Source organism: Hypanus sabinus, chromosome 23 (genome assembly GCF_030144855.1).
Source record: "Hypanus sabinus isolate sHypSab1 chromosome 23, sHypSab1.hap1, whole genome shotgun sequence".
Classification (NCBI taxonomy): Eukaryota; Metazoa; Chordata; class Chondrichthyes; order Myliobatiformes; family Dasyatidae; genus Hypanus; species Hypanus sabinus.
Window position 1 is genome coordinate 10,403,873 of NC_082728.1, and position 26,307 is coordinate 10,430,179.

Below are 26,307 nucleotides of genomic sequence, written 5' to 3' on the forward strand. Positions count from 1 at the left end.
CAACTGTCAAAAAACAGAATCTAGAAATAAACAGCCACAAACACCAGAAAAGCCAGATTTACTTTCAAAGTTATTTTTAATTATTGATTGACAACCCAACATACATATACAAAATCATTTACAGAGAATGGTTGGAATTATTACTTAAGACTTTTTGTGTTACTCTATACATCAACTATCCAATTTCCGCTTTAAAAATATCATAAGATTAAAGAGGCAAAGGTGTCAATGATTTATAGATTGGATTACTAACTACTGTAAAATCTATCACTGTAAATATGCACACTTAATTCCCCTTGACTGGCAAAACCTTAGTTGCAATATTTCCTTAAGCATGCAAGTTTTCAGAACTCTTTAAGCTCCCCCAACCCCCCAATTCTCCATTGTAAACTGTTCCAAGGTGCTAGAGAGCATCACAAAATCTGGCTAATCATCACAATATTCTGAGGTAATAATCTGACAGTGGCTTGGAACTTTCACCTCTACCATGTTGATCTCGTGCCAACTTTTGGAATGGGCACACTTCTTTGGTACTGGAGGGGTGGGGAGGGTTACTAAATAAAGTACAGACCCTCTCAAACATGCAAACTTTTAGGTGGAGGAGAGGGAATCTCTGTGCAACCTGCCAAATCGTGGAAGGTCTGGATAGAGTAGATGTTTCCTATAGTGGGGGAGTCTAGGATCAGAGGGCACAGCTTCAGAATAGAGGAAAGTGCCTTTAGAACAGAGATGAGGAGGAATTTCCTTTAGAGGGTGGTGACTCTGTGGAATTCATTGCCACAGACCAAGTTACTGTGTGGAGGCCAAGTTATTATTTAAAGTGGAGGTTAGTCAGAGTTCCAAAGGTTATGGGAGAAAGCAGGAGAATGGGGGTGAGAGAGACGGTAATGGAATGGCGGAGCAGACCCAGGGAGCCAAATGGCCCAATTCTGCTCCGATGTCTTATGGTAAAACCCACAAGTACGTTGCCCAGAAGCAGTAACAGGTCCACTGAACCACTCCTCCCTCACTGACCCTCACCCCAAGCCCACCAGTGTGCAAAGCCACAAACTTGTGCCTCTGTACTGGGCAAAGGTTCCTTTTACTATTTCCAATTTCACAGAAACAGATGAAAACAGGCTGGAGGGGAAAACAATCTTTGGAGGGCAGCACCGTAGTGTAGCGGCTAGCATTGTGTTACAGGGACAGCTAACAGTTCAAGTCCCTCCACTGCCTGTGAGTTTGTACGTTCTTCCTGTGACCACCTGCGTTTCCCCGGGTACAGGTGAGGGTTGGTAAGCTGTCAGCGTGCTCTGTTGGTCCCACAAGCAGGACGGCACTTGTGGGCTGCCCCCAGCACATCCTCGGACGGTGCGGTCACCGACACAAACGGCACATTTCATGTTTCAATGTTTGTGTCGCAAATAAAATCAATTCTTTCATCTTCCTTACTCAGACTGAAGAGGATGACTGAGGTTTAGTTAGAGATACGGCACGGTGACAAGCCCCTCTGGCCCAACGAGCCTTCACAACCCAATTACACTCATGCGTCCAATTAACTCACTAATCCAGACATCACTGGAATGTGGGAGGAAACCGGAGCACTCGGAGGAAACTCACAGAGTAATGGGGAGAACGTACAAACTCCCTACAGACGGAGGCAGGAATTGAACCCGGGTCACTGGCACTGTCATAGTGTTATACTAAACGCTTAGTTACTATGCTGCCCCAAGGACACACTACGATGAGGAAGCCGACTGAACTGGGATTTGTCTCTGTTACAGCAATTGGAGGTGTCTATGCATTAGTCTCATCATTGCTGGACGTGCAATGAAATGGCTGCCCTGCCTCAGGGAAGGTTCGAGGTTCTCCGGCCAGAACCCGGTGACACGTCCACACTGCTACAACCCACCGGCCTCACATAGGAGCCTTTGCCTTCCTCTTCACCGCGGATCGGGGCTACCAAGCAGAGATCTCTCACCCATCCAGGTCTCGGTGCCTGTGGCCGGGGGAAGAGGAAAAATCAAATTACTCAACACATCTTTGGCTCATCACCCCTTCAAGAACGGATACTGACGGACTTTTACTGCTGTACCATTGAGAGCATACTCACCAACTGGTATGGCAATTGTCCTGTATCGGACCGCAAAGCTCTCCAGCGGGTGGTGAAAACTGCCCAGCGGATTATCGGCACCCAATTGCCCACCATTGAGAACATCTACCATAAACACTGCCTGGGCAGGGCAAAAAGCATTATCAAAGATGCATCTCTTCTGTGATAAATGCAAGAGGGGCGAGGCCTCTCTCATTCATATGTACTGGTTCTGTCCTAGCTTGGAGAAAGATGTCTTCACTACATTATCGTATATTCTGCATCGGCACCTAGAACCAAACCCCTTAATTGCTCTGTTCGGTTCTTGGGGCGAGACAGATTTATGTCTGAGTCCGACCAAATGCCGAATATTATCCTTTGCCTCTCTCCTGGCTAGACGCTTGATCCTCCTTAGATGGAGAGATGTTGCCCCGCCCACTCATGCTCAATGGCTTAACGACATCATGGCCTGTTTGGACCTCGAAAAAATTCATTATTCAGTTCTCAATTCGGACCTAAAGTTCCATAAGATCTGGGGACCTTTTATCGAGTACTTTCATAACCTTCCTCTTGACTGGGGTTTTTTTTTCTTTTCGGTCCCTTGCTTTCAGCTCCTTTTTTTTTCTGGTAGTAGGCATTAATATCCTCTGTTGCTGAGTGTATTCACAGTCTGGGAGTTTGATTGTCCTGATTTATATTCTCTATATTGTGTTGTGGTTGGTCTGGAGTTTTTTTTTGTGTTGTGGGGCTTGGGGAGGACACTAAGTTTACTTGTCTTCAATTTAGGTGCTTTTTTAGGTGTATCATATTGTCATTGTATGCTTAATCTTGCACTGTATTAATGTTCCTCATTGTGATTTGGGGTTTTTTTTAATCTGTAAAATGCATTAAAAAAAACTAATAAAAAAAAAAGATGCATCTCTCCCTAACCATGGACGTTTTACTCTCCTCCCATCCGGTAGGCACTACAGGAGCCTCCGCACCAGCAGACACAGGAAGAGCTTCTTCCCTGAGGCTGTGACCCTGCTGAACCTCACATCACAGCGCTAAGCAGTATTGCACCCATATTGTACTGTCTCAGAACTTTAATACTTGTGTGCTGTTGCACCTACTTTTTATTCACGGTTATTTTGTAAATAACACTATTCTTTGCACTTCTGGTTAGATGCTAACTGCATTTCACTGGCTTTGTATCTGTACTCGGCACAATGACTATAAAGTTGAATCTAATCTAATCTAAAAATATGGCAGGTGACATTGTCCCCCAAAGTCTGGTATTCTGTCAACTTCTGTTTAGTTTATCCTGTCCAACACACACGGGAATACCCAATCCGAGTTTCCGCTGAGGCCATCGGGACTGGAAAGGAAGGGGGCTGCAGCCAGAAATGGGTGGGGCGAAGGGGGGAGGTGCACAAGCTGGCCAGGCAAAGTCCAGCCCTACAGCAGCAGACAGTAATCGTGAATGAAGACAGTTACCCTGCAGGTGACGCATCGCTGCCTCGGTGCTGTCAAAGTATCTCAGTCCTTCGATCTCTGCTGACGCCAGAATCAACAAGGTCTTGGGCTAAGCGGGACACAGAACAGGTTATAAACACAGGAGGCTCTGCAGATGCCTGAAATCTGGAACAACACACACCAAATGCTGAGGAACTCAGCAAGTCGGACAACATCTACAGAGGGGAATAAACAATCCATGTTTTGGGCCAAGACCCACATCAGGGCTGGAAGGAAGGGGGTAGAAGCCAGAATAAGGTGGGAGGGGGAAGGGGAATGAGCACAAGATGGCAGGTGATAGACAAGAGCAGGTGAGAAGGAAGTTAGGTAGGAGTGGTGGGTGATGAAGTAAGAAGCCGGGAGATGATAGGTGGAAAAACTGAAGAGTTGAAGGAGGGATCTGATAGGAGAGGACAGTGGACCGTGGGAGAAAGGGAAGGAGGGGGCAATGAGCAGGAGAGAAGGGAATCAAAATCGGGAATGGAAAAAGCGAGAAGGGGGAAGGGGAAAAAAAATTACCAAAAGTTAGAGAAGCCCTTTATTTTAAAAAAAAAAACAAGATGCTTATATTTGGGCAAAATAAAAGGGAGCTCGGTGCCGTGTTGATGAATTTGGTGTGGAGCTGCAGACACAAGTACTGGTGACAGTCTTGTAGAGCGCATCGAAGGAGTGAAATAACAACGAAGGGGTTGATGGTGGAGATTTCAGGAACAGGGCCTGGAGTGCCCGTCAAGATTAGATTCAGGAGGTTGAAACACGGTAATTGTGAAGACGTACCCGCAGGTTACAGAGCAGCAGGGAGAGGTTCTGGTGCTGGAACGCCAGGATTAGCTCTCGCAGGCTGTTGACGGTCGTGTAGTCGATACTGCTGACGTGAACGCAGTCCAGGATGGCTGAGCGGGGAGGAGAGGCTGAAAGTTAAAGCAATCCTGTTACCGCTCCAAAAACCACAGGCGGATCGTGTAAAAACTCACTCATTTCTCCTGCGGTTATGAAGATTCCGTGAGGTTGTCATAGCCGGGGGCGCTTGCCTCAAATAGTCTCCGACAACCAAACCCAGCTCCTGGCCTTCATGTGCGGTTAAGAAGCACAGCGGAACCCTCTCTACTGACCAGAGAAAAGGGGCAAAAGCAGGTTAATGGCACCTTAAAACCAGATGCTTTGGGCAGATGGGGCTTGTCGGTCAAGGTCGGCAGCTTGCCTCGGAAAAGGAAAATTCTGATCTCCAACCTCCGGTGCCTTGTGGCTCCACCCACCCATGGGAGAGGCCTCAGGAATAAGACTTCAGAGCTGAAGCCCCCAAGGCAGTCCTACGTTTATCAGCGGCTTGCTGCGCGGGCAACAGCTTGCTCTCTGTATCGTTCTGCCCTGGCTTGTGGATCACGCAGACGGCTAGGACACGGTCCCCATGGTTGGCCCCGACCATCAGAGGGCCTCAAAGATGTGAGGCCAGTCCCCGGATCCACGGAACGGTAGTGCAGCAGTTAGCACAAACCATTACCACGCCTGCTCCAAGTCTGGGGTTCAATTCCTGCCACCGTCTGTAAGGAGCTTGTACCTTCTCCCAGCGACCGTGTGGGTCTCCTCCCACACGCCAAAGAGTCAGGATGCACTGTGGGCATGCTACGGTGGCAACACCAGCACATCTCTGATTGTGTTCATCATTGACAGAAACATTTCACTGCACGCTTTGATGTTTCGAGGTACTCGTGACAAATAAAACTAATCTTTAAATGTCTTTAAACATGTTTCCTTAAGGAGCAGCACAGACTATTAAACTGCAAGGGCGTCAAGTTCCCTTTGGTTAACCTAGGCCTGTGTTCTTGACTGAAATGGACTATAATTCATAACCTGGAGACCTGCCTTCCCTGCCAATTCCAATTCTTCAGAAAGAACAGCACAGGTGAGGCCCTTCAGCCCAAGATGTTGTGCTGACCTCGTAAGCTACTCTAAAGGTCAATCCCTCGTACATCACCCTCCATTTTCCATCATCCATGTGCCTATCGAGGTTTCCTGAATGTCTTCAGTGAATCTGCCTCTACCAGAGCTTCCACACACTCACTACATAAAAACCTCCCCTCGTTACACTCCCCCAACCGCCTGCTGGATTAACCCTTTCCCACTGGCAAAGGTCTCTGGTTGTCCACTCAACTCGTCCCAGACAAACAGACGTCCACTCCCAATCGGCCTGCACCTTAACACAGGGAATCGGGCCAGCGCCACAGTTCACTCCCACAGCGAGAGGGCTGGAACGAAAGAGCAACGATGTGATGCCAAGGCTTTATAAGGCTTTGGTCAGACTGTGTTTGGGGTATTATGGGCAGTTTTCGGCTCCAAATCTGAGGAAGGTTGTGCTGACGTTGGAGAGAGTCGACAGGGAGGTTTCACACGAATGGCCCCAGGAATGAAAGGGTTAATGGGCCTACACTGGCTGCAGTTCAGAAAAATAACGAGGGATCTCATTGAAACCAACCGAATATTAAAAGACCTACCTCGAGTGAACATGGAGAAGACGTTTCCAATACTGGGAGAGTCTGGAACCAAAGGGTACAGCTTCAGAATAAAAGGACAGAGATCAGGAGCAACTTCTTTACCGGGGTGAGGGGGGGGGGGGGGGGAATCTGTGTAGCTCACTGCCACAGACTGCTGCGGAGGCCGAGTCATTGGACGTATTTGAAGTGGAGCTTGATAGGTTCTCAATTATTCAGGGTGTGAAAGGTTACGGAGAGGAGGCAGGAGAATGGGGTTCAGATGGAATATAAATCAGCCACAATCAAGCGGCCGAGCAATCTCGATGGGTTAAATGGTCTTGTTCTGCTGCGATGGCTCGTGGTCCTAGCTGCAGATCCCACCACACGCAGGCCCATCACATCTGCTCTATCAACCACCCATTTCAAAGTTCATTTCACCATATACCACCCTGAGATGCATTTCTTGTGGGCATTCACAGTAGGTAGATACAAATAAATAAAAACAATGAAAAACCACACACAAGACGGACAAACAACCAATGTATAAAAGACAACAAACTGTGTGTAAAAAAAAACAAACAAATAGAGACCACGAGTTGTAGAGCCTTGAGGGTGAGTCTGCAGGTTGTGGAATCAGTTCGGTGTTGTGGTGAGTGAAGTTATCCACGCTGGCTCGGGAGCCCGATGGTCCAGGGGTCATAACTGTTCCTGAACCTGGGTGCTGTTGGTCCTGAGGGTCCTGAACCTCCTTCCTGATGGCAGCAGTGAGAAGAGAGCATGGTGGGGGTTATTGATGATGGAGACTGCTCTCTTGTGGCCATGCTCAGTGGTGGGGAGGGCTTCTCCTGTGATGGACACCCTGTCTGTACCATTTACACCAACCCTAACTCAATACGATATTCCTCCCCTCCAGCCACAAGGGTCCCATCACTCCCCTCCAAAGGGCATTTATGTCATAGACGACGGTAGGCCTGCCGTGTAATCACTGATGTCCAGGGGACGTGGTTGAGTTACCTTCTCGACACTCTGTAATCGACCTGCAGGTCCCCCTGTGAGGCAGCGTTCCTTCCTTCACACCCGTGGCAATGCAGGGCTGGAGAACGTGCCACCAGTCGGGCGGGAACCATTCGGGGCTAATGGGACTCGCACTCACCTTCCAGCGCCCGTCGATGCAGCAGGTCACGGACGTACTCAGCAGCCGGGAAGTTCAACCCGCTCTGCAACTGCACCACCACCGGACCGTAGTCAGCCACCTGGGACACAGCGGGAGGAGAGTTAGGACGCAAGGAGTGGATCAAAAGCGTAGCGGTTAGCAGTAGTAATGTTTCAACTCCCTCCACAACCAGGAGAAAACCTGCAGATGCTGGGAATCCGAGCATCACATTCAAAATGCTGCAGGGACTCAGCAGGACTATGGAAAAAAGCAGTCAGTGTTTCAGGCCGAGACCCTTCAGCAGGACTCAGCTTGGCTGAGAATACGCGGGCAGTGGGAAAATCAGCCCTCTTGTGCTTCCTGCTCTCTCCACTCGAGTTTCAGTGTCATGCAGCCCTGCCACTTTGATGTGGCCCACGCTTTCATTAACCAGGTCCAACTTGCCTTCCTCCTCCTCACACAAGTCATCGGGTTTGTGGGGGTGTGGCAAGGGTTAATCTGGGCGCGCCTGGGGTTAGTGGGGGTGTGCCGCCCCCCCCTTGGACATTAGGATTAGGTTTAAGGGTAGGGCTGGGAGAGACGAGGTTGTGGAGTTTAGTGTGGTGAGGTGTGTTGAGCTGTGGCAGATAGGGTAGTGGAGCCACTTTAATCTGGCCAATGCCTGGTCCGACACCACTTGGCTTAATGAACCGGGTGTGCACTGGGACCCATCACCAGTAATGCAACCTGGGGTTATTGGGTGTCCTGCTGAAGGGTTTCGGCCCAAAACGTCGTCTGTACTCTTTGCCATAGACGCTGCCTGGCCTGCTGAGTTCCTCCAGCATCTCATGTATGTTGCTCAGTTCCCTCCACTGTTGTTAAGGCGTTTGCACGCTCTCCCTGTGACCACGCGGGTTTCCTCCCGCATTACAAAGATGTCCGGGTTAGCAGGGTTACTTAGTCACACGGGTGTAATTGGGCACGCGGACTCGTTGGGCCGGAGAGCCCGTTACCGTGTTGTATCTTGAAAGATCAGCAGCTCCTGCAAAATAGTGGCTGCGGAGGTGACAGTCCTCAGTACGGCTCGCTGAGGCACCAGCAGTAAACAGCCTGTCTGGAGAGGAAGGGTTGTAATGAAGCTCCGATTATCCACCCCCGGACATTCTGGTATCCGGATGGCTCAGCGGGTGTTTGCAATGTTGCTCCGTAACTCACGGAGCCTCTGATTCCCAACAGGGTCACTGGGAGGTTTATAAAACCATATAATATCTACAGTACTGAGCAAAACCAGGACTGGCTCAGCGGGTGTTTGCAATGTTGCTCCGTAACTCATGGAGCCTCTGATTCCCAACACTCCGAATTCTTGACAGGCTCACTGGAGAGTTTATATAATATCTACAGTACTGTGGTACATTATTAATCACTGGGGTGCCTACAACTCTTGCTCAGTACTCTGGTAGTTTTATGGGTTGCACCGTACTGCTGCCACAAAAAAAAAACAAATTTTATGACAAGCCAGTGACGATAAACCTGATTCTGACATGTGTCGCTATCGTGGACCGAGAGTGGCCCGTTCCCTCACAGCTCTTCAATTCAATCCCCGGATTAACGAAAGCCAACACACCATACTTAACACCTTACACCTGCCGACTTGCATGGCAATTTTGAGGGACCTATGGACGTGGACCACAAGATCCCTCTGTTTCTCCAGCACTGCTCCCCTGTACTCTGCCTTCGGGTTTGACCTGCCAAAGTGAATCACTTTTCTGAATTGAACTCCATCTGCCACTTCTCAGCCCAGATCTGTCGATGTCCCTTGGCAACCTACAACAATTTATCCACAACTCCACCTACCTTCACGTCATCTGGAAACTTGCTAAACCACTCTTTTGCTTCCTCACCCATTTATAAAAATGACCAAGAGCAGGAGTCCCAGAACAGATCCCTTCATCCATTCCAAGAGTGGTCTAATTGAAGAACAAACAACCAGAAAGTCAGCAAAGTCTGGAATTTAAACTGTAGTGAGGGTAGTGTTGTGTGATGCTCACTGTTCTAAGCTGCTCGTGTGCACAACTGCATAGCAACTGAAACGTTCCCACGCACGAAGCCTTTGCCACCGCACAGCTGGAATTCTGGTTTATATAACGTCAATTGTAATTTTGAAATCTACGTTAATATAATTGTGAAATAATTATATTAATGAATATAATCCATAACTTTCCTAAGTAATAAACATACGAGCTTTATTTTGAAACAGTTTAGAGCCTCAATGTCAAGTCATGTCAACCGTTATTGTCATTTCGACCATAACTGCCGGTACAGTGCATAGTAAAAATGAGACATTTTTCAGTACCATGGCTTACATTGTCAGTGTTTCAAGTTATAGTTTCAAATTGCAACAACAAACACAGAATGGAAGTCAGCAGCTCTTTGTTAATAAACCACCAGCCCACTGAAAGCCGACACCATCTAGTCAAAACATTTTCCTTTTGCCATCTTGCCTAGCAGTTGTTTCGACTGCCTGACCTCGTTTACTAGTGTTGTGAGTCATGGTTGGTGATTGTCTGATGTGTGCATTGCAAAAACAAAACCTTCAGAGTGCCGCGCGGTTTCCAGGCCGTGTAAGAAAATTCCTGCTCAGAGCAATGGTTGGTCCACGCAGCTGTTTAAAAAAAAAATTAGATGGAACATCGCTGGTGCTACTGTGTCCTAAACCAGATTAAATTCACACACTTGGCTGCTGTAGCTTGGAGTCTGACGGTGTAGTGAACATTTCACTGGAGCTGAGGGTGCGTCATACAAGTATAACAACCCCATGGTGTAGCTGTAATTGTTTTGTTTTGATTTTGTATTAGTTTTTGCAGCTAGACATCAGGTTCCAACAATAGTAAACAGCCAGCGCCACAGCCTACTGAAAGATGCCCTTCAGACCATCCTCTTCATGCTAGCCATCGTACCCAACTATTCTAAAAGGAAGAGGCGACTCCAAAACTTCCTTATTCATAATGGGCAGGCCCAGCACATTTATAACCATGACTCGAGTACCATCATTACCTTGATCTCTGGTCTGGCAACGTTGTAAAGCAGAATAATCCCAGACAATGCAATTCCAGCCAGAATTCCATACTGGATTTCCCAAAAACAGCCCAGGAATGATGCTAGGAATGGCAGCAGATCCAGCTCTGGGAAGAACAAAAGACAGGGCGTGATTTGGTGGCCCCAGCACAAAGCTGATGACAGTAGAAGTTTGACGAAAAGAGAAGAGGTGGCAGTCCCACACTCAGCCAGAAGAGGGCAGCCACACCCGTTTCTCAGTCTGTACCAGACAGTCAATGCCAAGAGACCGTATAACACTGGACCATCCCAAAATATTTACTGTCTCTGAATACTTTGTAAGTGTACCTGCTGTTCTGGAAAGACATGGCTGAATTTTTGCCGTTTGTGGAAGCTTTTGTGATACTGGGACAACACGGTAGAGTAAGAGTTAATGTAACGCTGTTACCGCCACAGCTGCGAGATCGGGGGTTCAAATCCCACGTCTGTCTGTGAGGAGTTTGCAGGTTTCCTCTGGGTGCTGTGGCTTCTTCCTACATTCCGAAACCACGTGCGGGTTAAGTTTAAGGACATGCTATCGTTGGCAGAGGAAGCGAGGCAATGCTTGCAGACTCACCCAACGCATCTCGAATTCCGATGCAAATGACGCATTTCTCTCTCTGTTTCAACGTAACCTTTAACGATTTCTCACACGATAATTGGAAGGCATTCGGCCCATTGAGTTCCTGTTACCTTTCTCCCTCCCTCCCACCCCCCCACACTCATTTCCCACTCACTCCCACGTGACCTCTGACGACCTGCCAATCCCCCAGTGACGCCAAAGCAATCGCTTAACGCTGCCGCCATTAACAGACCCAGCACGCATTCGGGATGTCAGGATGGGGGCAGCAAAGCACACAGAACTCACCAGTTACACGCAGTCACCAGAGAGCGTGCAAACTCCACACAGACAGAGCCCAAGGTCAGGGTCCAGTACGGATTACTGAAGCTGATAGATACTAAAAACTCAGCAGTGAAATTGATCCTGAAACAGCCATTAGCCAGAACTGGAGCATAGGAGAATGAGGGGAGATCTGATAGGAGTATAAAAAAATCATGAGTGGTAAAAATAGGGTGAATGCAAGCAAGCTTTTCCCACTGAGGCTGGGTGAGACTAGAGCCAGAGGTCATGGGTTAAGGGTAAAAGGTGAAATATTTACAGGGAGCCTGAGGGAGAACTTATTCAGAGGGTGGTGAGGGTGAGGAACAAGCTGCCAGTGGAAGTCGAGGATGCAGGTTCGATTTCAACACTTTGGATTGGTACATGGATGGGAGGGTTACGGAGGTCTGGGTGCAGGTCGATGTGATTAGGCAGCGTAATAGTTCAGTACAGGTTAGATGGGCTGAAGGGCCTGTTTGTGCTGTTGTGCTCTATGACCAGGATCCAGCATCGCAGGGTTGCCATGGGGACAGCTCACCTGAAAGGCCCAGACTCTGAGGTGTGATTTTGTGTCTGGCTCAGGGTTCGAACTAGCAACCCCACCAGGATGAGCAGCTGACCATAAACAAGAGATTCGGCCAATGTTGGAAATCCGGAGCAGAACATAACCACAAAATGCTGGAGGAACTCAGCAGGTCAGGCAGCGTCTATGGAGAGGAATAAACAGTCAATGCTTCGGGACAATGAAGGAGCTTCTCCCGAAACGTCACCCGTTCTTTCTTCTCCATAGATTCTAACTGACCTGGTGAGTTCCTCCAGCACTTTGGGATGAGCAGCTGGTCGATGGCTCGCCCAGGATCTGGGAGCAGACACGACACAAAAAAAACACCGCTAAGTGGGTGGCGAGGGGGGAACTTCAACCCCGGCCGGACCCCATTACCTACTGTTCACTCTCCAAAGCGTGACGAGAATGCGGAGGTCGAAGACGCTGGAGACTGCGCAGATGATGACGGCCGCCAGGGCTGCCTTCGGGACGTAGAAGAAGAGTGGAGTGAGAAAGGCCAGGGACAGCAGCACGATGATTCCTGGGAACACAAGCCGACAGTCACCATCACAGCGCAAGGCCAGCCCCACGGTAACCCGCGACATACCGGACACTCCCAAAGCTTCAATAGGGCGGCACTTTAGCGCCTTATTACAGCACCAGCGACCCGGGTTCAATTCTAACACAGGAGATCATATGTTCTCCCCGTGACCACGTGAGTTTCCCCCAGATGCTCCCGTCCACTCCCACATCCCAAAAGATACACAGGTTAGCTGGTCACGAGTGTAATTGGGTGGTGTGAGCTCATTGGACCAAGGGGGGCCTGTTATCGCACTGTAACTCCAAATAAAGTATGGCGTCCTGTTGGAAGACTACTGAACACAGATGGAACCTTGACCCTCACAACCTACTTCCTTACCGTCGGTCGACACAACCCTACCCCATAACACTTCCTCCCTTTTCTCTTGTACCACCTCAACGCAGTGACGTGGTTAACAGGCTGCTGATTGGTCAGGGCATGAAGGGTTAGGGGGAGAAGGCAGGGAATCGGGGCTGAGGGCGAATTGGATCAGCCCTGATGAAATGGTGGAGAAGACTCGATGGGCCAAATGGCCTAATTCTGCCCCTACACATCTTATGCTTCGTACCTTACCTAACGTGATGAAATAATCCGTATGGATGGGATGCAAAACAATAATAAACCAATTTACTCCTGTTGAAGTCGAGAGCTTCAGGTACCTGGAGTACATTATCTGTCCTGGTCCAACCACACTGACATCACAGCCAAGAAGCTCCACTGCTTCTACCTCCTCAGGAGGCAGATGAAATTGGGCAGGTCCCTGTCGACCCCTACTGAGTTTTACCAAAGCACTACAGAAAGCATTCCGTCTGGAAGCTCCCCAGCTTGGCACAGCAACACGCGCTCATGAGGAACTCGCGGGCACAACTCAGCACACCATGGAATAAGACGGGTTCTCCGCCTCACAATCTCCCTCCTCCTGATCTTTCGTCTGCCCGCGCCGGGCGCTGCTTCAGAAGCTTTTACACTTTATTCTGCAACGTCCTGCTGCCTTCTGTAAGGAGTGGGCACCCTCTCACCCTGTGACCAGGTGCTCCGGGTTCCTCCCAAGATGTACCGGTCGGTCATTGTAAATTGCCCCCTGATTCGGCTAGGGTTAAATCAGGAGTTGCTGGACGGCGAGACTCAAAGGGCCTATTCAACGCTGAAGCGCAATAAATTATTTTACCTTGTTCTGGCTCGGTGCACTGGGTAACGATCTGATCGGTATGAACAGTGTGCACGAGGAGCTTTTCACTGCATCCTGGTCCACGCGACAACGATAACTGAATTTACCCTGCCCACTCACGGGGGTATCAGTCACCACACTCCCCCGAAACCCACCGATATCCACTCTTCACTTCCTTTCATTGGAGACCGGTTACCACAGGTCCAGCAGGGAAACTCAATAAAACACCGTGCAAAATGCAAATTAAAAGGGGGTTCCTTTGAAGGACTCCAACCCAATGGGGAGGGGTGGGGAGAAGCCTCCTGATTTAGATGGCAGTTTTGATTCAGACCCGTGTCCCTTTGTCTCACCGCGGATTCTCTTGGAAAGGGTCAGTGAAACGATGGCGGTATCAGGGTGAGCACAGCGGCTTTCCGCTGTTAATCCAGGACCCATTCGGCCCTCTGTCCCCAAGGTGAAATGAAGCAGATTATATTTCAGGTCACGGGGAGGGAAGCGACTCCCCAACGCCGACGGCCATTACCTACCAGTCACTATCCCGCCAGCGGGGCTGCACACCCCCGTCTGAGAGTTCACTGCAGTCCTGGGAGGAGGCAAAGATCAGCCATTAGAATTGGAATCTGATTTGTCGAAAGCAAAGCCTTTTAAAGTGTTTCAGAGGCTGGGGGGTAGTTGACCCAACTGAAGTTTATACGAGTACGAGGCATCTTTCCCCCAAGGTCAAAACCAGAATCAGACTTATCACTGGCCTGTCAGGACGCTGGTCGTTCTCTGACAGCAGTACATAAATAAATTACTAAAAATTACAAAGCGAAATCTTTTTAAAAATTAGTGTAAAAAGAGAGCAAAGTAGTGCTGAAGGGTTCACGGACCATTCAGATCTCTGACAGCAGAGGGGACGAATTGCGAGCCAGGATCCACCCTGATGCTGGCAATGAGAAGGGGGCACGTCCTGGGAGATGGGGACCCTCCTCGATGGATGCCGGCTGTTTGAGGCATCACTTTCGAAGGTGTCCTTGATGCTGGGGAGGGTTGTGCCCATGATGGAGCTGGCCGGCCGAGTTTACAGCCTCAGCAGCTTTTTCAGATCCTGTGTACTGGCCCAACCCAGGGACAGGCCTGAAGCACACTTGCAGCCACCGGGCCTCGGACTTCTCCAGTGGATTCGCTTTAACCATCGGGCCTCAGCTTCTGATTGTCCTTCAGGCTTTGGTCTTGGGTATCCACCCCAGGGCTCAGCAACGGTGGGACCCCAGTCTCCAGGGTGAGGACGGGGTCTCAGACTGCAGGGCTCAAACTCTGGACTCTGAATTCCAGAAACTGCACCACCACCTCGCCCCCATCAACCAACCCGTTCTGCAACCAACTCGTCAGCATCAATCCCAACAGCGTGCTTACCTGCCAAAGCTTCCAGTCACGGGGAAGGACGAGACAAAGGAGCCCAGGATGTTTGTACTGCCTGGAAACAAGAGGAGGAGTGAGGCAAGGGCCAATGCCGTGGGTCAGACGTCTGTTCTGGGTCGGGGGCCAAAGCCGTGGGTCAGACGTCTGTTCTGGGTCGGGAGCCAAAGCCGTGGGTCAGACGTCTGTTCTGGGTCGGGAGCCAAAGCCGTGGGTCAGACGTCTGTTCTGGGTCGGGGGCCAAAGCCGTGGGTCAGACGTCTGTTCTGGGTCGGGGGCCAAAGCCGTGGGTCAGACGTCTGTTCTGGGTCGGGGGCCAAAGCCGTGGGTCAGACGTCTGTTCTGGGTCGGGGGCCAAAGCCGTGGGTCAGACGTCTGTTCTGGGTCGGGGGCCAAAGCCGTGGGTCAGACGTCTGTTCTGGGACGGGAGTGGACGATGTGCATTGAGGTGAGGGCCAATGCCGTGGGTCAGACGTCTGTTCTGGGTCGGGGGCCAAAGCCGTGGGTCAGACGTCTGTTCTGGGTCGGGGGCCAAAGCCGTGGGTCAGACGTCTGTTCTGGGTCGGGGGCCAAAGCCGTGGGTCAGACGTCTGTTCTGGGTCGGGGGCCAAAGCCGTGGGTCAGACGTCTGTTCTGGGACGGGAGTGGACGATGTGCATTGAGGTGAGGGCCAATGCCGTGGGTCAGACGTCTGTTCTGGGTCGGGGGCCAAAGCCGTGGGTCAGACGTCTGTTCTGGGTCGGGGGCCAAAGCCGTGGGTCAGACGTCTGTTCTGGGTCGGGGGCCAAAGCCGTGGGTCAGACGTCTGTTCTGGGTCGGGGGCCAAAGCCGTGGGTCAGACGTCTGTTCTGGGTCGGGGGCCAAAGCCGTGGGTCAGACGTCTGTTCTGGGACGGGAGTGGACGATGTGCATTGAGGTGAGGGCCAATGCCGTGGGTCAGACGTCTGTTCTGGGTCGGGGGCCAAAGCCGTGGGTCAGACGTCTGTTCTGGGTCGGGGGTGGACGATGTGCATTGAGGCGAGGGCCAATGCCGTGGGTCAGACGTCTGTTCTGGGTCAGGGGCCAAAGCCGTGGGTCAGACGTCTGTTCTGGGTCGGGGGTGGACGATGTGCATTGAGGCGAGGGCCAATGCCGTGGGTCAGACGTCTGTTCTGGGTCGGGGACCAAAGCCGTGGGTCAGACGTCTGTTCCGGGTCGGGGGCCAAAGCCGTGGGTCAGACGTCTGTTCTGGGTCGGGGGCCAATGCCGTGGGTCAGACGTCTGTTCTGGGTCGGGGGCCAAAGCCGTGGGTCAGACGTCTGTTCTGGGTCGGGGGCCAAAGCCGTGGGTCAGACGTCTGTTCTGGGTCGGGGGCCAAAGCCGTGGGTCAGACGTCTGTTCTGGGTCGGGGGCCAAAGCCGTGGGTCAGACGTCTGTTCTGGGTCGGGGGCCAATGCCGTGGGTCAGACGTCTGTTCCGGGTCGGGGGCCAATGCCGTGGGTCAGACGTCTGTTCTGGGTCGGGGGTGGACGACATGTTGATCACTGCACAAACAATAGGCAGAATGGAGACCAAATTCCAAAAAGAAACCCAATTCCCCTGGGTGGTGTTCCCAGAAGACAGGAACTCCTGTCTCACAGCCCAAGGGAGCAGTGGAGACTTGACCAAGGCTGACATGGTTGGGAACTGGGATTAGTCTGAACAACAATAGACAGTAGGTACAAGAGTAGGCCATTCACTGTGATCATCCACAACCAGGGACATGGGGCAAACAGTCTTCTGTGCCGAGCATTTTCTCGGATTGGAAGCGGCCCCGGAATCCCACTTAATGAGAGACTTAATCCTCCCCCATTTCCACACCAGTCCGTAGGCTCCAGAGAAACACCGGGGGGTGGGGGGTGGGGAGGCAGAGAGAAGGTGAAGATGAAACACTGCAGACTTGAGGAGCAATGTTTGGGTGGGGGGTGAGAAGGAGGGAGGGGGGGAGAGAGAGAGAGAGAGTGAGAGTACCACACATTGCCCATGGGACAGACGCACACAGGTACACAAGATGCACTGGAGCTTGTGCACGTGCACAGATATGGAGGCTGGTTTTGGGACAGACAGACAGAGTCCCTCGCCTTGGGCTACAGGCAGTAGGACCCAGACAGCTGCGTCCAACCTTCTCCCCACCTCGGCTGGTTACAGCACTCAGGGTCTGGGGAAGCTGCGAGCACAGAGAATAAAGTCCCCGCTGTCCCACACCCCCTTACCGATGGCAAGGAGCTCTTGATCTGGGTGGATCCTGTATCCGTTCTGAGTGGCTGAAATACAACAAGCGATCTGTTAGCGGGTCGGTGGCAAGGAGGTGCTGGCCCGGAAGCCTCCGTGTGTGGCAAACTTACCCACACGGTCAGCATCCAGCCGGGAATCTCCAGGAAACAGATCTGGGAGGGGAAGGGAGCGGTCGGGAGAGATTCACAGTGGTTCTGGGCCTAAGTGCACGGTTAGGATGGATGGCTTAAATTCAGGGGAGCTTCACTGCCTCAGTAAAGCAGCCAGTGTAATCAGACCCCACCCTGGGCATTCCCTCTTCCCCCCACCCTCAGAATCTGGGGGGAGAGAGAAAGAGTTTTACTGTTAGTTACTCTGAAGTAGCTCAGAGGTCTGGGGGGGGGGGCACAAATCGTTAGGGGTAGGATGTGCCGGGGACAGAGGGATACAGACAGAGATCACTCACCGAAAGCCTTGGCAATCGCTATGCTCTCCAGAAATCCCACCAGAGGCACCACAGCCAACCCCGCTCCGAAGTCCTGAGAAGACCAAGAGTGTCAGATCAGTCGCTGCGTCAAAGTTCAAAGTAAACTTTTATTGAAGCCTGTACAAGTTAGCAGACACAATACCACCTAAAAATTAACTTGCTTGCCGGTATTTACAGAATCAATAAACTCAACCCCATCTCAAACACTTGCAATTCTTCCTCTGACTCAAATAAAACAGAATAATTCCATACGTTTTCTCTCTCTCTTTAAGCATCGACTCTTACAGAACAGAAACAAACCTTTCGACCCACGCCTGCCATCAAGCACCATTTACTCTGACCTGATACAGGGTCTCAGCCCAAAACGTCGACAGTTCACTCCTCTCCGTAGATGCTGCCTGACCTGCTGAGTTCCCCCAGCACTGTGTGTGTGTTGGTCCAGATTTCCAGCAGCTGCAGAATCCCTGGTTTACTCTTCACCCTGACCAACATTAATCCCAGTGTAGTTTCATCAATCCACCCAGGTCCCCAGGGCACTTTCAAGGACGCCTCATCTTCTGTTCTCCATATTTACTACTATTCCTCCCTTTTCCCTTTGTTTTTTCAGTTTGCCTTTCACACGTTGGTTGCTGATGGGGAGAGTCTTTCATTGATTCTATTGTTTGTCCCGGACTTACTGTGAATGCCCGCAAGAAAACTAAAACCCAGGGTTGTATATAGTGATATATATGTGGACTTTGGTAATAGATTTACTTTGAACTTTATTAGAGGCTAACTGGCCCAGCAACTGGCATGCTTTTGGGATGGGGGGGGGGGGGTGGGGAGGGAACCAGAACACTGGGAGAACGTGCAAACTCCACACAGACAGCGCCCAAGGGCAGGATTGAACCGGGTCTCTGGTGCTTTGAGAAAATGTCCCTACCAACTGTGCCACTGCGTTAACCTAATTTTCTGAAATATACGCGGTAGGGAATAATGGACTAGTTAATCACCCAGAGAGAGTCACAGCTCTATTGATCCGGTGCTGGGCAGCCCGTCCTGTTTCAACCGCCTCGAAGCTACGGCCAAGAAACACTCACCAACATCTGTATTTCCTCAGAAGGCCAAGGGCCGGTGGTATGGTACTGTAGTGGTTAGCACAACGCTTCACAGTACCAGTGACCCAGGTTCAATTCCCACCGCTGCCTGTAAGGAGTTTGTACGTTCTCCCCGTGACCGCGTGGGTCTCCTCTGGGAGCTCCAGTTTCCTCCCACAGTCCAAAGGCTGTGTTGGTTGGTTAACCGGTCATTGTAAATTGTCCCGTGATGAGGCCAGGTTTAGATCGGGGGTTGCTGGGCAGTGTAACTCATAGGGCCAAAAGGTATTTCAAAAAATAAATAACAGAAATTCAGCACATCTCTGTTAACCCTTACCAATTTTTATAGATATACCACAGAAAGTATCCTATTGGGATGCATCACCGTCTTGGAATGACAGACGCATTGGCTGGGCTGCGCCCACAGTTACTTGTGATTGGCTGGGCTGCGCCCACAGCTACTTGTGATTGGCTGGGCTGCGCCCACAGCTTCTTGTGATTGGCTGGGCTGCGCGCACAGCTTCTTGTGATTGGCTGGGCTGCACCCACAGTTACTTGTGATTGGCTGGGCTGCGCCCACAGTTACTTGTGATTGGCTGGGCTGCGCCCACAGCTACTTGTGATTGGCTGGGCTGCGCCCACAGCTACTTGTGATTGGCTGGGCTGTGCTCACAGCTTCTTGTGATTGGCTGGGCTGCGCCCACAGTTACTTGTGATTGGCTGGGCTGCGCTCACAGCTTCTTGTGATCAGCTGGACTGCGCCCACAGCTTCTTGTGATTGGCTGGGCTGCACCCACAGCTTCTTGTGATTGGCTGGGCTGCGCGCACAGCTTCTTGTGATTGGCTGGGCTGCACCCACAGCTTCTTGTGATTGGCTGGGCTGCACCCACAGCTTCTTGTGATCGGCTGGGCTGCACCCACAGCTTCTTGTGATCGGCTGGGCTGCGCGCACAGCTTCTTGTGATCGGCTGGGCTGCGCGCACAGCTTCTTGTGATCGGCTGGGCTGCGCGCACAGCTTCTTGTGATTGGCTGGGCTGCGCCCACAGCTTCTTGTGATTGGCTGGGCTGCGCCCACAGCTTCTTGTGATTGGCTGGGCTGCGCCCACAGCTTCTTGTGGACTTGGGCGATCACGGCTTGGAACGACAAACATTCTGCCCATGACCACTAGTAACCATGGACACTGCTCAGCCAATCACAGAAACCAGCCTCCCTTCCTGTGACTCCGCTCATAGTTCCTGCTGCCTCGGGAAAATAGCTGACAAAAAAACTCCTCCTGCCCCAACATTCTCTCTTCGTGCCCCCCCACTCCCCAAAAATCAGGAGAAGATACAAAAACTTAAAAACCACCAGATTCAATAAAGGATTTGAACCCACTCTTACAAGAGTCTTGAATGGACCCCTCGTATGCCAATGGTGACTCTTGACCTAGTCATAGCTCCTGCACCACACTGCCTACCCGCAATGCACTCTCGCTCTCTAAACGCAACACTGAATTGTGTTCTGTTATTGCATTTCCCCTCTACCACCTCAACGTACCAAGGTTTTAAAATGATCTGTGTGGACTGCACAGCAGACGTGCTACAATAATAAATTAATCAAAATCAGGCACACAGACCGAACTGCACAGTCAGACTTAACTCAGGCCCCCACGCTCCACCATGGAGCTGGTTTTAGTGTCATAGAGCAAAGGCAGCCCTCTTGGCTCATTCATCATTCTGCCTGGTCCCACAGAGCAGTCCCTGGACAGTGGCCCTCCATACCTCTCCCATCCACATACTGACATCTTAAATGCTGCAACCTAACTTCTGCTGGCAACTCCACTCAGTGAATAACCTCACATTCCCCTCAAATGTTTCACCTTTCACACTTAACCTATGACCTTTAGATCTAACCTCACCCAACCTCAGTAGAAAAAGCCTGTTGGCATTTACCCTCTATTCCCTCATAATTTTGTACACCCCCGTCAACTCTTCCCTCAAACTCCCACCCTTCAGGGAACAAACCTTCCCCCATATCTCAGGCTCTCAAGTCCCAGCGACATCCTCGTAAACTTTCCCTGCACTCTCTGCATCTTCCTGCCGTTTCTGATCCGGCCAGGAGGCGCCACAGGTCTGGAGTGGAGAGGACACTCACCCGGACAATCTCCGCGAAGCATTGCGTGCCGTTCGTCTCCGCCTGGGGAAAGGGTGGAAATCGGAAAGGCGGGAGACCCCGAGCCATCGGTCCCGTCAGGGTGAACACGTGCCAACACCGACTCTCGAAGCAGAGGGCGACCAGGCTGGCTGCCACCACAACCACGGCGTTCCGGGCTGCCGAAGGATGCAAGCGTTAGGCCAGGGGCAGCGGCACCTTTCGCAAGTAGCGGCACGTCACAATCAGAATCAGGATCACCGGCGTGAGGTTCCGCGCGTTTTGTCGCAGTACACAAGAACACTTACCAGTTACAATAATAAATATTTAACTAAGGAATTGTAAGGTCGGGGTTGAGGGCCGTTCAGAAATCCCGTGGCAATGGGGAGGGGGTGCCGCGGTAGCGAAGCAGTTGGCAGAACATTATTACAGTGCCAGCGGCCCTCGTCCCGCCCACGTTCTGAAGATGTATGGGTTTATTGGTCACATGGGTGCAGCTGGGTGACGTGGTCTCGTCGGAGGAGGAGGGCCTGATACTGCGCTGCATCTCCAAATATTTCTGGCTGCCAGACCTCAGGGAGTATCAGTGCCAGTTCTGAGGAGCGGGTGGGCTGGCTTGTACCCCATCGAGCTGCGTGCCAACTCAGAACGATCCCGCTGATCCGTTGTGACTTCATGCCCCTGTTCTGCCACCCACCTTCCCACCTGAGGGGGGGGCAACTACAGTATCCAACTAATCTACCCACCCACACACTCCTGGGTCGTGGGAGGAGCCAGGGAAACCCACAGGGAGCATGCAAACTCCACAAAGGCGACAACGGAAGTCAGGGTTGAACCCAGGGCTCTAGGATGCGCAGGGGAGCAACGCTGGCCACACCACTGATAGCCAGGCTTGTGTAACACAGACCGGGATTAGCCACGCAGGCCGAGATACTGCACTCGCAAGAATTGCTCAGACACGGAACTGGTTCCCTCAGGGCTGCCCCGGGAACACAAATGGCAAATCAGGTCAGGCTCCTGCCCGGCGACAGGCTGCTTGGAACAGAAAGCAATGAATGAAAAGCCAGAGTAACATGAGCAGACTGTGCGTTGCCCCAAATTCCAGCACCTGCAGCCTCTGGTCTCTCTGTAGCCAAAACTTCACCTCGCAAACATAAAACCTGGAACATTACAGCACTGTACCGGCCCTTCAGCCAACCTTTCAACCTACTTCAGGAGCAACCTAGCACTTCTCTCCCACGTAGCCCTCCATTTTTCATTCAACCATATTCACGCGATTCTTAAATATAATTTTTAATATCCCTAATACAGTGGATTCCGGTTAATTGGCCCATCGGTTAATCGGGACAGCTGCTTATTTGGGACAACTCTAAATGAACAAAAACTGATCAAGAGAATAGCCAGGATTCCCGAACTTCGTCACTGATAGTTGGTAAGAAATAAGCGGAGAGACAATTCAGAACCGTTTTGCTCACTGCGATTTCAAGCACTCAGGCTCGGAGATGCCAGAAACAGCCGGGAATGAAAATTAAATTACTTCTCTGCTTCAGCAAGTTAGAACCTACTAACGATTTGAAGGTATTGACAATTGTCTTGAATGTTACAATGAAAATGAAGATTTGGAGGATATGGTCATCGATAGGACTGTATGAAGACAGTCCGTTATCTGCACTAGGTGTCTACGCTGATTTTGTTCAGTTACAGTCAAAAGAACACAACCTGGATGAACTTTGATGAATTCCTCCATTCTTAAGTATTAGGAACTAACACAGGAACTAATTTGTCTGTATTTCATTTAAATACATAGTTTATTACTGTTTGTCTTTTCTGTACCTTTTTAACCATTTCCATGAAACTTGGGCTAATTAGGACACTGCGCCGAAATGTACTGGTCCCGACGTGTCCCAATTAATCAGGAATCCACTGTATATCTGCCTCAATCTCTACCCCGGCAGTTTGCTCCACACACCCACCACTCTCCAGGGAAAGTCCTGGAGAAAAGTCAGGCACCTCATCTTGTACACCCCTAACAAGTCGCATCTCATCTTCCTTTAGCTCCAGAGAAAAGCCCTGGCTCACTCAATCTATCCCAAGACATGCTCTCTAATCCAGGCAGCATCCTGATAAATCTTCCCTGCACCCTCTCTGAGGCTTCCACATAACGGGGCAACCGGAGCCAAACACAATACCCCAAATGTCATCTCTTTAAAGAGCTGCAGCATTACCTCGTGGACTTAACCCCCTGACAAATAAAGGCCAACGCCTTCTCAACCACCCTGAAAACTGGCGCCACAACTTTGAGAGGGTATAAAGATGGAGGCATCAGCACACCAGCAAGCTGCAGACTCTCATCTGTTGAAACCCCCAGCACGGGGCAATCCCAGGAAGAAAGCTCACCCCTCAACCAGGGTCTGACGGGCAACTCCGAGCAGACAGCCCCCAAGCAACGCCCCATTCCCCACGAGCCCCGGACTCACGGACCGGTGGCGGCGAAGCTGACGACGGTGTGGCACAGCCGGTTCAGCGGCAGCTCCCTCGGCTTTGCTGGGAGACTCCCCTTCATCAGCTTCAGCACGACGAGCAGCAGGACGCAGACCAGGCCCAGCGCGAGATCTCCCACCCTGGACAGAGGAAGGAGAGGTGAAGCAACACACAGGAACTATGTTTCATTTAAATAGGCAGGCCATTCAGCCCGTTACAATTGCTGCTGACTCTCCGTCAAAGAAACGACCCTTCAACGGTTCCCCAGCTCGAGGAACCGATAGCGACCCGCTGGACCCAGATGTGGCCAAACAGCTGGCGCTAGTGTACACTGTGGTTCCCACTCTACTGCTGACAAGTTAAAGTCAAGTTCACTGCCAAGTGCATGTATAATAGGTCCATTGAAAAAAATCTTACTTGCAGCAGCCTAGTGTCAGACAAACATTGACAAGAAAAATAAACAAATTAGGGACTAATTTTACTAGAAGGAATATATTTAGAGAGGAAAAAAGACCCACACTGTCCATTGCAGTCCCAAGTGCTCACAGCGTTACTGTCCGGTAATAATCGGGGCTGTACCAGTTGATTCAAGAACCAAATGGTTGAGGGGAAGACGCTGTTCTTGAACCTGCTGGTGCGGGACTTGAGGCTTCTGTGCCTCCTGGCTGGTGGTAGGTGCGAGAGGATGGCAAGACCAGGATTGCTTTGCAGGCGGCGACTCCGTTAGATGGTGGGGAGGGAGGTATCACCCTCCGCAGCGCATTGTGTTCCTGCGCGTTCCGGTCGCTGGAGAAGGCAGTGATGCAACTGTTCAGGCACTTTCAACAGTCCATCTGCGGGAGTTTGTTAGTTCCGTGACAAGCCAACACTCTAACTTTCTCAGAAAGTAGAGACACTCTCACGTCTTCCTTATGATTGCATCTGCACGATTCACCCAGGACAGAGGCCGGGGCAAAATCCTCGGGCTTGCATGGAGACTGTGATTAAACAGATGACTCCATAAAGTGGCAAGGTGGCTAATCGTGAAAAAGGCATCAGACTGGTGGAATAGACAGCAAATGGAATGATTCATTGACATTTCCTTACAACATAGATGGCCATTTGACCTGTCGGGTCAATGCTAGCACAAACCAATCTCATTACCCCATTTTAAAATGCAAAGTAAGCTGATTATCAAAGTACATTGACCATATATACCATCTTAAGATACATTTTCTTGCAGAAACTTCCAAGAAAAAAATACAACATCATTAATGAGAAACTACTTCTCACAGCTGCATAACTCCTCTCTATTCTCACACCGCCCCCCACCCCCCCCGCTCCCAAACTGGGGATCACATTCATTCATTAAGTGCTGTGTTGTACGACGTGGGTGATCTCTGTCTTTCCATGACCATGCCCATTCTCTTCTTCTGGGCAGTGTCTTAACAAGACGGGCGACTCCAGCCGGTATCAATACTCTTCAGAGATTGTCTGGCTGGTGTCAGTGGTCGCATAACCAGGACTTGTGATCTGCACTGGCTGCTCATACGACCGTCCACCACCTGCCCCCATGGCTTCATGTGACCCTGATCAAGGGGCTAAGCAGGTGCTACACCTTGCCAAGGGTGATCTGCAGGCCAGCGAAGGGAAGGAGTGCCGACATCTCCTTTGGTAGGGATGTATCTCCACCGCACCACCCATAGGGGTCACAGGGACAGTTGCACTGTTCAACCAGAGTGCTGAACCGGTGTGTACAAATTCACTCACAACACTGAACTGAATCCATAACCAACACCCTCACTTTCAGGGACTCAACAACTCATCTTCTCAGTATTATTTATAACATTTTTATTTGCACAATTTGCCCTCTTTTGCACATAGGCTGTTTGACAATCTTAGTTCATGGATAGTTTTTATAATTTACATTGTATTTATTTATTTTTCCTGTAAATGCCTGAAAGAAAATGAATCTCACGGTAGCATATCAGGACATAGGAGGCCATGTTGTTGTCTCACTGCTGCCATCAGGTAGGAAGTACAGGAGCCGTCAGTCCCACACCACAACCCACGGACTCAACTCGTGTCCTTGTTTTTGTATTTGCACAGTTTGTTGTCTTTTGCACATCGATTGCTTGTCAGTCTTTGTGCGTAGAGTCTTTCAGAACAGGAGCCTTTGTCCCTCCACAAAGGTTGCCGTATACCAACCGGTCTGTGTCACCACCCTCCTTTATAGCTGTGAAGCTTGGGCAACCTACAGCCGTCACATCAAGTCCTTGGAGTGCTTCCACATAAGCTGGCATCAGCGCATCCTGGGAGTTACCTGGCGTGAGCGGGTGCCTCACACTGAAATACTCGTAAAGGCCAACTGCAGAAGTATTGAGGCCATGATCACCCAGTGTCAGCTGCAGTGGCTGGGGCACGTGATAAGGAAGCCCCCAAGTCGGCTACCCCACAGAGTGTTATACGGCCAGGTACATCATGGTCGACACTCAGCTGGAGGGCCGAAGAAGCGCTATATGGATCAGATGAAGAATGCTTTGAGGAAGTGCAAGATCAGACCTGAGGACCAGGAGGATGTTGCTGCTGACCGTAACACTTGGCGACAGCTGTGTAAGGACGGGGTTCATATTCTGGAGATGGAAAGACAGCAGAAGAGAGCCGGGAGAAATGCAGCCATGGTTGCCTTCACTACCATCACTACCACATATACGTGTCCCACCTGCAACAGAGTTTGTGGGTCCAGGATCTGACTGTGTAGTCAAAGATCTCACCGTTAAAGGAATGGACATCATCATCAAATTTCGATGGACAACCGAAGAGTTTTCCGTTGATTCTAGCTACTGAAAATGCCGACAAGACAATGAATCTCTGTGTGGAATACAGTGGCGTACACACACTTCGAGCTTCATCTGAAGAACAACAGTGAACCCAATTGTTGTATTCTGTTAAAAAAAAGCCCACCAGTTGTGTGGCTTCCATTAAGATGAGAGGACATTTTCCATTCCAGTTCAGGCTCCACAGGGTCTCCCTTGGCCTTGTCCTGTGATGCCAACCTGGATATTTTAACCTACTCCAAGATCAAT

General features: G+C 50.7%; 1 protein-coding gene across 4 annotated transcripts in view; it reads right to left on the reverse strand.

Moving 5' to 3' along the window:
• Positions 1–190: 190 nt before the first annotated feature.
• Positions 191–26,307, reverse strand: part of slc26a11 (solute carrier family 26 member 11) — a 43,140-nt gene continuing 17,023 nt past the window's right edge. For 2 of the 4 annotated variants that reach the window (XM_059948348.1, XM_059948349.1), the window contains exons 6-17: positions 23,243–23,382; positions 20,765–20,940; positions 17,533–17,605; positions 17,066–17,116; positions 14,832–14,892; positions 13,961–14,016; positions 12,086–12,226; positions 10,223–10,350; positions 7,190–7,289; positions 6,058–6,099; positions 4,343–4,476; positions 191–3,635 (exon numbers count right to left, since the gene is read on the reverse strand). In XM_059948348.1, coding sequence (XP_059804331.1) covers positions 3,354–3,635; positions 4,343–4,476; positions 6,058–6,099; positions 7,190–7,289; positions 10,223–10,350; positions 12,086–12,226; positions 13,961–14,016; positions 14,832–14,892; positions 17,066–17,116; positions 17,533–17,605; positions 20,765–20,940; positions 23,243–23,382 — 1,384 coding nt within the window. In that variant the 3' untranslated portion in view covers positions 191–3,353. The remainder of the gene's footprint in view (positions 3,636–4,342; positions 4,477–6,057; positions 6,100–7,189; positions 7,290–10,222; positions 10,351–12,085; positions 12,227–13,960; positions 14,017–14,831; positions 14,893–17,065; positions 17,117–17,532; positions 17,606–20,764; positions 20,941–23,242; positions 23,383–26,307) is intronic. The other 2 variants (XM_059948352.1, XM_059948350.1) reach the window with 2 other exon arrangements.